This window comes from Paramormyrops kingsleyae, chromosome 4 (assembly GCF_048594095.1).
Source record: "Paramormyrops kingsleyae isolate MSU_618 chromosome 4, PKINGS_0.4, whole genome shotgun sequence".
Classification (NCBI taxonomy): domain Eukaryota; kingdom Metazoa; phylum Chordata; class Actinopteri; order Osteoglossiformes; family Mormyridae; genus Paramormyrops; species Paramormyrops kingsleyae.
The window spans coordinates 35,888,611-35,900,386 of NC_132800.1; the positions used below are offsets into that span (position 1 = coordinate 35,888,611).

Consider the following 11,776-nt stretch of genomic DNA (forward strand, 5'->3'; position numbering starts at 1 on the left):
GTGATGTTAAACTCACTATAATCCAGAGATCCAGTGAAAATGGTGAGCCCATTTTGATCACGTGCAGATTAAGGCGCTCCAGAAAAAGGGACCAGTATGTCAGATTCCATTGGCACAAGCGTGTGCACAGATTTCATAAGCAGAGAAATGTGACCTGCAGCAGGGCGACAGAGAATGTACTAAAGGACTGTAACTGACTGGTAGTAAGACCATTACTGAGGAACCACAGGCACAGGTCACATGACCAGTCACATGACAGTGATTGAGCACAAGTCACATGACTAAGTGGGCTTGACGTCCATGATGGAAAGTTCTGCATTGAAGCATAACACTGTTCCAGTCACACCAGTTCGTTCACTGCCGAAATACTCAACCCCACAGGGAGAGAGAAGGCCCAGGGGGCCTCGACGAAGCCCCAGGCGGAGGGGACGTCCGAGGGGGTGCTGGAGGGGGCCGGTCGGTGCCTGCCCTGCCGCGAGGGCTGCACGCACTGCAAGGACGACACGCCGTGCCTGGTGCAGGAGGACAGCGCTCTGCGCCTGGCCGCCGTCTCCTTCCAGGGGCTCTGCATGGGCGTCGCCATCATCAGCATGCTACTAGTGTACCACTTCCGCCGCAGCAAGGTGAGAATTCAGGTGCTTCTCAATACCAAGAACGCCAAGATCGCACTTGTGGTCTTGGCAAGAGCGGCCTTACCTCTCGCCTCCCTAGAATCATGGGGTTAGTCTCGTTTGGTGAGGATGCAACCGACGTATCCTTGATATTTGGGGCGGGGCAAGAACAACACCTGGGGGTCTTTTACCCTCCTCCGTACTTAAGTTCTTGGGTAGTGGAACTGGTCTTCGGCAATGGAAGATGAGTTAAAAAGGGTATATGAGAACGCAAGTACGATCAATTGAGCATATTGAGAAACACCCTTCCTGTCCGGACAGGAAATCCCCGGGAGGTCCAGCTGGATGGCCTGGGTGAAATTTGCAGCTGCGAGAGTGTGGTCAGGTCGAATCAAAGTCAAAGGCTTTTAGTCGTCATGTGCATGATGAACGGATTCAGCCATGCGCTGAAATGCGTACCGCAGGGCTCGCGTAATCATTACCCACGTATAAAAACACGAAAGATTGAAATGTATGAAAACTGCTCCCAGCTCTGACGAATACACACTGCATATTCTCCAGTTGCAAAGTGAAGCAGGTAAATGGCAGGAAAACATACAGATTTACCATAAACGGCAGGTATAACATGTAGTACAAACACATACATTTTTTTTCCCGGATTATTCTTATTTTATAGTTGTTATTTTTTATTTATTTATTCTCTTTATTAAAGACTTAGAAAACATACAACAGGGTGACATCAAATCATTGGAAAGGAAATATAGGACATAATAGAATAATAATAATAATAATAATAATAATAATAATAATAATAATAATAATAATAATAATAATAATAATAATAAAGAATACAATAACAGAACCATTAGGCGATATCATGTTCTTGGATGTATGTGTGCTTATTTTATTATACTGGAAAAAAATAAAAGGGGAATTTATTATGACCCCGACGTGACTCAAACCCACTGCTTTCTGATCTGGAGTCAGATATGCCACCATTTGGACGACGAGGTCTGCCAGTTGTACGCACTCTTATATTGGAAAGGGCAGAATAACAAACAGGCCCTCACTGATACGTAATTAAACCCGGGATTAAACCCAGAAGGGCACGCCGATACGCGTCAGAAGGTTAGGCCATACGGGGTTGTCCTTCTCCCCCTCCAGAGTCGCCCATCCGGGGCCCCTTAATCCCTGCCTTTCTGGTAGCGGGTAGCAGCAGCCTGTGTCCTTGTTGGTTTAAGCCTCCTGCGTTTGCAGCGAGGTGGAAAGGCAGAAGACGAGCCAAGCACAGAGCCCGAGAGCTTAAGTGCCCAGAACTCGCTCATGGGGATTTTGACAGGCAGCGAGTCTCTCTCGGCGCGTTCCCCGTGTTCCGGCACATTCTTTTCTTGTCGGCCTGTCTTGCTGGGTCGGTCGCCGTTGTTTCCCCGGCGTGTGCAGGAGAGGCTGCTGGAGGCGGCCTGTCTCTGAGGCGGCCTTGGACGGGGATGCCATTACATGCGGAGGGATTAGGAGGAGCCAGACCTTACTGGGTGAATGCATGGGTGTAACAAACACATTACATCATCGGGAATAAACGAAGACGGTCTGTGGAAGCCTCTCACCAATCCTCCATACCTCTCCCCTGCGTTTCCTCTGCAGATTATGAAGAACATCTCTCGAAATTACTTCAGAACAATAATATTATTACGCAATTTTTCCCTTAGATTTATTTCTTCTTCAAAATCCTTTCCTCAGAGTTGACGATTTACACTGAAAGGGTGCGTCTATGTCTGTATATGTGGAACATTGAATAAAAGGTCAACTTTCACTTAAACACCAATCTGCCCGTAGTTTTGGAGCTGAATATCAATATTTGGTGTTTAATAGCCATGTCTACAGAGCATAATAGTAACATTTTACTGCTGTAAGCTAAAGCATCCATCTTCTGAGGTGTGAGACCTTTTAACACACCTCAGGTAAATAGATGTTGGAGGGCAGACTCCGTGTGATGTGTTACTCCTGTGCTGGCGGTGAGTCGCATCAAACGGCTGGGAACTTCTTCCACAAGCTACCCAGTACTTGATGTGTGGTTTATCCCATGAAGTGTGGACAGATTCAAAGCTGCCTTTGCTCGATCAAACGGTAACCCCTCCCCAAACCTCTTCCCTCAGAGAATCAAAGCTTCAGGTCTGGTTCTTCTGGAAGCCATCCTTTCTGGATCTCTGGTCCTCTACTTCCCGGTGAGTTGCGGGTCTGGCCTCTCTGTGGGTGTGTTGTGGTGGGAGGGTGCACACAGAATGGCGGCATGACTTGCGTGACTCTGCATGTGCATTAAGTCATTTGACACATTGTTGATGCACTAGCAGTGATGAATTACAATGTTTCTAAACACCACACTGATCTTATTGCCGATGAATACTCTTCTCTTTACAGGCTCACAGATGATTATTTTTTTTAACCGTACATGCTTTTGATTGATGAACTCAGATTCTGTACTGGTCTCCTCACCCAATGAAGTCTCTACTTTTCACAGCCTCGTGTCACATCGCTATCCAATGAAAAACGCGTATCTCCAAAAATCCATTATTTCAGGAACATGAAATAAAGCATTTTCTCAGAAACTACTTTACAGACTAAAACTGATACAACATAGAGACATCCTTAGCACCACAAATGGTTTTATATTCACAATTAATAATGATATTGGCTAGCTAACTATCAAGATACCAATGTTAAGTTTTTAAAATTAGCCATATAAAGTAATCCATTCAAACGACCATCATGAATACATAAGTTAAGTAGTACAAACGTGGTTAAATAGATGACTTCATAAAACTTCTTTCAAATAGATGTCAAACACTATCAGTAGGCAGAAAAGAATGGGCGTATTCCATCCATATTAAAAAGTCAGAGTGGTCAAAAAGTGGACAAACCTGGTTTTCATCGGACAGTGACAATATGTTTTTTTTTTTTAACCTTAAATGCTTTTCATTGGTGAATTCAGAATCTACACTGGTCTCCTCTTCCAATGAAATCTGTTCTATTCACAGCCTCGCATATTTTAGCTTACATGAATTCAGAAGCTGCACTGGATCGAATTAAATGCTGTAAGCCTGGGAAAATGGAATCCGTCCCATACTACCGCATTCAAATTCCTGATACGCTTCACGCAACATCAACTGCTAGGCAGAGGCAGACAGCCGTAATGATGACAAGGCGGGTTCTGCTTGAGTCTCCTCGGACAGGCTGTCAGTCTTCAGTCAGAAAGGAAACCTACTATTCCATTGAACTGAACAAAAATTATGACCTTGGTCGAATGTCGCTTTGACTTGCAGCCCTGTGCTGGGTGGTTTTATGCGGTCAGCTGAGATTTGCAGTCATTGCATTCCTGTGTGGGAGGTCAACCATGATTCACACGTCTCTTAGATCCCGACCTCGGTGCAGCCTCATGCTTCGCCAATAAACTCCTAAAAAATGTACGAGTCTCCAGCCCTGGAGAGTGAACGTTTCTGCTCATTCAACACCTGAATGGCTGATCTTCACTCCGAAGGCAGTCGAGATAAAACCTCTGTGGAATCAGAAACACAGGCGTTCACTAGTCTGATCCTGAAGCACCTTAAAATAGGTTTGCTGGTCAAAGGCCTTACAACCTTTGATCACAGGTTTACATTAAGGTTAGGGTTGATAATTGCAACGTTCCAGTGAAACATCCAGGCTCCCTACCCTTCTGTTGTAAGTGACGTTTGTGGGCCACACTGCAGCATATTTGCATGTTACGCATCAAATAACTTCTATATAATTCCCGCAGACTAGCAGAACACAGTTTCCAGTTGAGCTGTGTTCACAGATTGATGGCTTCTCTCACTTTCCTTCCAAATGCCACCGCGGGAGATTTTTGCAGATTCCTACGTAGGATCCCGCCACGGCCTTTAGCTATAAATTAGTCATCAGAGTTCTGCTGGAGTAGATATTCATCCTCAAACCCTCGAAATGCGAGTATATAGTGATCGGAGGCAGAATACCCCTCAATTATGTAAGGCCAGGCAAACAGTCACGGCGTAGGAGGATGATAAGCACTGGGTTTTTATATTACGATTTTTAAAAAACATTTGGTGCCGTTTACGTGAGGTTGTGGCCACACATCGATTTTTTTGCAATCCCTCGTCGCGCAATTAATTTTCTCTGCCGCCGCAGGTTCTCTCGTCTCGCGCGTACTCTTTGTTTCATCGCCGCACCGCTAAGCTCACCGAGAGAGCGCAGGGAAAAAAAAACAAAAACGTTAGGCCTGTTTTTATGAGCCGTTAGCCAGCAGAGGATATGCTAATTAGCGTTCGACACTCGCCCGACGCCGTGCCAGCCGTGTGTCATGAGCGTTCTGCTCTACTGAGCTCTACAGGCCCGGAACATACTAATCGTGTACCGGACACCTCGTCGTGATGATTTCATCCCATGGCTGCCGGCCTGGCCGGCGAGATGCTGCCGTCTCCCGGGGTTTGGTCTGGGGTTCTGGAAGAGGCGCCGGGAAAGGCCCGGAAGCAGACGGACTCATTAACGGCGACTCGGTGCTGTGACAGAGCGGTACAACACACGGCCTAGTGGCTGGGGAAGGACGTGGCAGGAGGCCTGCTCTCACGATGGGGCCCGCGGGGGTGACGGATGTGATGGGTCATTCTCAGATTCACCACAACGCAAAAGGAGAAAGTCAATTTCTTCGGCACACGGGTGCCTATTCTTGGGTCTATTTTTGGTGAAAACGATCATTTTTATGTGATGTTGTTTGAGCGGCCGCGGACACCAAGGTGGGAAGACGATGTGTAAAAAAACGACAAATGACTGAAGATGGTTAAAGGGCGAGGAGGAGGAGAGAGGAAGGGGTCTGGCGGAGGAGATGGGCGGGAACTCGGAGAGCACCGGTGTGAGCGCAAGAAGCTGTCACATGATCTCAGGACCGGTGACTCCACCCACAAGGATCACATGACATGCTATTACCCACAAGGATCACATGACATGCTATTACCCAACGCCATGTCCGCATTTTGAAATGCAGGATGTGTCTGGAGGCACAATGATTCAAAGAGAGAGAAAAAATACAATAAAAATATGCAAATATAGAAATATAGACATCCTCAGTTTAATTATGGTTTATATGTTCTCAGAAAAAAAAATGCAAGCAAAAAAAATTCTCTCAGCAAAATGACCTGTATAAAACGTGATTGGAACATACACTGATCCGGGTGTGAGCAGGTGTGATTAACACTGAATGGGCAGCGTTTGCATCGCCCGCTCGTCCTTTAGGGTCGTGAGTCCAGGGAACCATGACCCCTGGTACCAGTTTCATTTTTGCTTTTCTCATAGTTTCCTTGTAGTTGTGTGGTTGTAGTTGGGCTGTACTGTGGTGGGATGACTCCGCCCCCGCCCCCCCCCCCCCCAGCCAGGAAGCTCATTGTGTAACACAGCTAGACACAGATGTGTGACCTGGGCACTGTTCAAGGACCTGCCCCTTTTCCAGGGGTTCTCACATTTTTTTGGGAAGAGGTCTGCATCAGATTTTTGTTCAAAGTCAGAAGTCTGGATCAATTTTCAATAACAAAACAGCATTTCATGAACTGTTATGAGTTAACAATAAGGATAAGTTAACAATTGGATAAATGCTGACATGAAGTAAATAGTGCAGCATTGTGACATCACACACCCATGTGGCTTCCTGCCCTGGCTCTGGGTGTGTGTGTGTGTGTGTGTGTGTGGAGTTTGCATGCTCTCACTGTAATTGTGGGGATCAAGTGGATCGTTTCACTTTGGGTTCCTCGTGATGGCCTGGCCTCCCATCCCAGTCCCGAACCTAGGGATCCGTTTCTAGGAAAGCGGATTGGTAAATAAATTTCCCCGTGGGCCTCACTTCAGTGAACATCACCAGTTGTTCATGTGCTCCAAATGATTTATTAGGACTCGCAGAAAACTTTGCTGCTCTGAAGTTTTCTTTAATGGTCTCCAGTCAGAGTGGGAAAAATGGTCGTTACGAGTGTGTCTTTCCCCAGGATTAATTAAAGGCACATTTAACTTCCGTAACACCCCTCCATCTAAGTGACAGCCTGCATTCTCTCTTGGATCCGGGCCCAGCTGCTTATCGATCGAGGGAAGGATGGGTCGCAGCGGCCGGCATCTGGAAGTCGCTCCTCCAGGAATAACATCCCCTTCCTCCTTCGTTCCCAGAACTTTTCGCCAAGCTCAGCCATCCGAACGACTCGACACCCCCTGGATCTGTTCCATCTGTTTATCTGTGTGTCCTCAAGACAAACTTTAGCAGCATGTTGTTGTCGCTAGAGGTGTTACCTGGGATCGAACACCGAACACTTTGCAGATAGCTTATGCTGGATTCCGCTGCAGAAGATCATTACTGGAAGATGCCGGCACCTCCGTGGGCATAACACAAAAGTCGACTTTTTGATCCCGAATTTTTCCAGGAAGCAAGTCACAATTCACAGTTTTTTTTCCCTATTATTTACTCAATCGGTAGCTGACATCTTAAAGAATGACAGGCAGGGTCAGGGACGTTTTTCAATTTTTTTAAATATATTTTGATTGGATTACGGAGCAGATCCTGATTCTAAGTATGCAAAGGTTCTTACTTTAACAGTCGTACTTTAACGTAATGTTATTCTTTTATTTTTAGGTGATGATATTGTACTTCCAGCCGAGCATTTTCCTCTGCGTTCTCCTGAGATGGGCTCGACTTCTGGGATTTGCTACCGTTTATGGAACCGTGATTCTCAAATTGTACCGGTATGTCTCCATGCATCTGTCGGCAGGTCGGAGGGGAGTCGGCTAGCGGGAATTTTCATCATAAACATCGTACATTGGAGGCAGCGATAAGCCCCAGGAGACCCAATTAAGCGTGAGCTCAGAGAATGATTACAAAAGCTTCTGCCTTAATTATTGAATAATAATTCTCGAAGCGGAATAAAACCTTTTTATCAAGCCCAGAATGGTGGATCCTATTACACATCGGGTTGTTTATGTGATATATAGAAAAGGGTCATGCGTACTGAACATTTATAACAATAGCTGACTATCTTCCTTTGGAAATGAGTGAGAGCATCTTAAAAAAATCATGAGGTGCAATATTACTAAGGAGAATAAACGTGAACTGGAATGCGTAACTGAGCGCGATGGCTGTTTTAACCTAAATATTCTGGGCACAGCTGAGATTTATATTTAAAGAACTTGTCTTGTGACCTGAATGTTCTGGCCATGGCTCTAGCCTAACGTTCTTCCGTTCGGGGTGCCGCAGGGTTCTGAAGGTGTTCCTGTCTCGGACCGCCCAGAGGATCCCCTACATGACCAGCTGGAGGGTCCTTCGCTTGCTGGGGATCATCCTGCTCGTCGTGTGCTGGTTCCTGGTGGCCTGGACCCTGGCAGCCTTCCAGAACATGGACCGGGGCCGGTCCCTGATCGACATGGGCCTGACGCCTGATGGCCAGCAGTTCAGCCTGTGCCTGCTGGACCGCTGGGACTACATGATGGCAGTTGGTGGGTCGTGGCTGTCTCCCCGCGGTAGCGATAGAACGTTCTGGGAAAGTCTCGTCGATCTTTTTGGACGTCGGAGTCTCCATTGAACTTCCGGTGTTCACAGGAACACGCTGTCCACAGAGCCCGACTGTCAAAAAGAAAAATGCTTGATTTGCAGTGGTGTAACCCAACATGCTGACTGTACCAGAGGCAGTTACAAAAGCGTCCAGCGACTCGAAAGACGCAGCACAAGTGAGCAGGGGGATTATCATGAGCCGGCAGACAGTGTAGTGTCTAAACAGAGCAGGCAGCTCCGTCTCAGAGCAAATGATGGTGTCAAAAACCAGGCAGAGATGGAGGGGGCTACAGAGGGGCTTCGGAGCGGGCTTCTGAGAGGGTTCCAGAAGGGGTTCCAGAGGGGGCTTCAGAGGGGGTTCCAGAGCGGGCTTCAGAGAGGGCATCAGAGAGGGTTCCAGAAGGGGTTCCAGAGGGGGCTTCAGAGGGGGTTCCAGAAGGGGTTCCAGAGGGGGCTTCAGAGGGGTTCCAGAAGGGGTTCCAGAGCAGGCTTCAGAGGGGGTTCCAGAAGGGGTTCCAGAGGGGGCTTCAGAGTCGGCTCCTGGGGGGGTGGGTTCCAGAGGAGGCGTCAGCGGCAGCTCGGTGCCTGATGTTTAACCCTCAAAGTGGATGTTATGGAAACCTCAAGACAAAAACAAACAGAAAATGTAAAATCAGCACAAGTACAATGGGAGTCCGTGGGAAGAGCCGCGCACAGCTCTGCCTGAGCTGTTTGTGAATGTGTGTGCAAGAAGGATCTACCCCCACACACACACACACCCCCCCCCGGGACAGTTTCTCAGTTGCTGTGAGCCAAACTACAGCAGTTATTACAGAAGGCTGAAATGGTTTACAGTGAGTACCGAATGGAGCTGCATTTGTGCATTCAGCCAGGTACTGAAATGCTCCAGGAAGTCGATAAGATACCAGCTTGTAGGAATGTATGAGCACAAGATGAAAACGACCATATGCTGTATTCATTTACTTCGGAGGTCGGAAGTCGGAGCTGGGAATGACGTCACACCTGAGATAACCCTGTTCCAGGACAACAAGTTGGAAAGCCATTTAGCAATACCAGTTTTAGCCAGCTTCACTGTTAGCAATCCATTGTTAGCAATACCAGTTGATAACGATGGATTACATGGTATTTTGCGCATACAAACACAGTAGCGACATGTCCACAGATAGAAGTTGGACAGTACTGGATGTACAACTGATTTAATGAAACACATGTGCTAATTAACAGTATATAACTACAGCTGTCACTTCTGTTGATAAAGGGAGCAGCCATCTTGAACTCTGAGATCGGGGTTGTAGAGGTTCCTCCGGCTTTCCAGGTCGGAAGTCTGACTTCAGGGGGTATTCCAGTTGAAATGGAACACAGCATTGTATCGTTCAGGAATGCTTGCTGCTAACCTGTCCTCTGTCTGTTTTCACCCGAACAGCTGAGCTGGTCTTCCTGCTGTGGGGTGTCTATCTCTGCTATGCCGTTCGGACCGTTCCCTCCGCATTCCACGAGCCACGCTACATGGCCGTAGCCATCTACAACGAGCTCACCGTCTCTGGAATATTCCATGTTATCCGGTAAGCTGCTTAAGAATTGCCCTTTTAGTTCCTCGGTAAAGAATGAAAGAAAAACATAAATGACTACAGACCTTTTTAAATTCAGTATGTGTGCTCGTTTTCCATATTTTCTATGGTAACAGTAACGATAAATAAGAGTGACAGTAAAGATGGCGGATTGACATGCCCTGAGTGTCAGCCCGTAGAGAGAGACAGGCATTAAATAAAAGGAAGACTCAACACTATCAGTAGCCACAGAGACTGACCCCATTTTTCTTGAGGACAGGGGGGTGGAGGGAGAGAGAGATAATTTGATTTAATTCTAAGCTTTGGTTAAAAAATAAAACAAAAACTGAAGGCACAACTCTCTTTTCTAAGATATGGGTACCAGCCTCATTGTGCCGACAACCTCTGACCTCTTACTCATGTCTCACCTTTGAACTGTACATCCTGAAGTGAGCTTCTTCATCCTTCAGCCCAAAAGTGACTGTAATGCCATTGCTGTATTGTAAAATTCACAGTGTAAAAACGCCACCCCAACTCATAACATCGTAACAGCATAATTGGTTTCCCTGCTACATCAAACAGCTGTGTAATGAGGCTGCCACAATTTATACTAGAAGAGATCCAAGACGCTTTCACCCTCTGACTGAATCATTCAAATTCAACGGAGAGCAAGTTTCTCAGAGCTGCTTAGAAAGTTCTAAAAGGTGCCATCTGTGAACTTCAAAGCAAAACGGCAGCGTCGCTTCTGGACTGTCCAATCCTATCCCGCATCTCCCACTCGACGCACCATGCCAATGATAAACACTGGCACACTTATAATATATTCCCTGCCAGCTGCCCATCTCTCCGCATGGGCCTGCTCACTCTAACACACCTGAGGACAGTCCCGTAGGCAACTGCTGGTCAAACCCAGAGCAGGAGAAGGATCCAGCCACGTCCTACCAACAGTTTTTGATCTCTGGATCTCATTTCCACATACAGTTGTTGTGGTGCCATTAAGGGCAGTTTGTTGTTTCTGGGACCTCACTGAAAAAAATCACTTTGGGGCCCTCAGTGTAATGATTGTTTGTGACCAATAGGGGGCCCCTTGCAAATGCATGGTTTGAGTAGTGACAAACACCGCTGCTGGGTCACTGAGTAAAGTACCTTTGTCCTGTTAGTAGTGCCATGTGGTCTAATTACGTACCTTCATGCTTTGCTGTCTTGCACTTGGGCACCGTTTGTTACTAGAACAGCAGGTTGCTTTGATATTAACAGTGCATTTCTTTGCCTCTAATTGCACCCTAACAAACCATCCCAGCTGATAAGAGCTATAATAGAGGAAAGCGTTAACTCACTCCTCTGTGTCCTCGTATACCTTGCATAAGCACTTTCAGACGGGGCTGTTTTCCTGCTGGCCTTATTCATGGAAACGCCGAGTTTAATTGCTTGTAGAAAAACCTTTCATGCTTCACCAGGAAACCCCAAAAAATGTAATTATGAATACTGCTGTGGTCCTTGTCCTATTAAGCTAATGCTACAACTTTAAATGCTTGTGATTTTACAGCAGTGCAGCTCTATACGGGGAACATCCTGAACTTCATATTCTCAGACTTGTTATTTTGAACTCATTTGCATTTTCTCATCCCCTTACTCCGTAAGGGGCTCATTATAGCTAAACGGTTCACATGTGAACCTGATACGGTCCGTCGGTTTGGCGCTGTGCGGTAGTACGCGCACCACGGGTACCGTAAAAAGGGCGTAACTTCATTAAAACCGCAGCGCTGTGCTGACACCGATTCCGAGCCGGCACTCCCAGCCCATCGATGTCCGACCTCAGATGAACCCACTTTGACTAGTGGCTGAAGATGCCAACAGTCTAATCGGGTCTCTGTCTGCAGGTTTATGTTGGCGCCGGGGCTGCACCCAGACTGGATGCTGATGCTTTTCTTCACTCACACACAGCTGACCGTGACCGTGACCCTGGGACTGCTACTTGTACCTAAGGTAACTACACGACAGGTTCAGTACTCAACGGTAGAGCTATCCAACGGCCGGACTGAACAACCCTCCCG

The 11,776-nt window shown here is 47.0% G+C and overlaps 1 protein-coding gene across 1 annotated transcript in view; it reads left to right on the forward strand.

The window, feature by feature from the left end:
- The window catches only part of gpr158b (G protein-coupled receptor 158b), a 36,185-nt gene that overhangs the window by 21,197 nt on the left and 3,212 nt on the right, over positions 1-11,776 (forward strand). The window contains exons 4-9 of the mRNA XM_023815758.2: positions 382-623; positions 2,765-2,833; positions 7,264-7,373; positions 7,882-8,120; positions 9,599-9,737; positions 11,603-11,708. Of these exons, the coding sequence (XP_023671526.2) occupies positions 382-623; positions 2,765-2,833; positions 7,264-7,373; positions 7,882-8,120; positions 9,599-9,737; positions 11,603-11,708 (905 nt within the window). The remainder of the gene's footprint in view (positions 1-381; positions 624-2,764; positions 2,834-7,263; positions 7,374-7,881; positions 8,121-9,598; positions 9,738-11,602; positions 11,709-11,776) is intronic.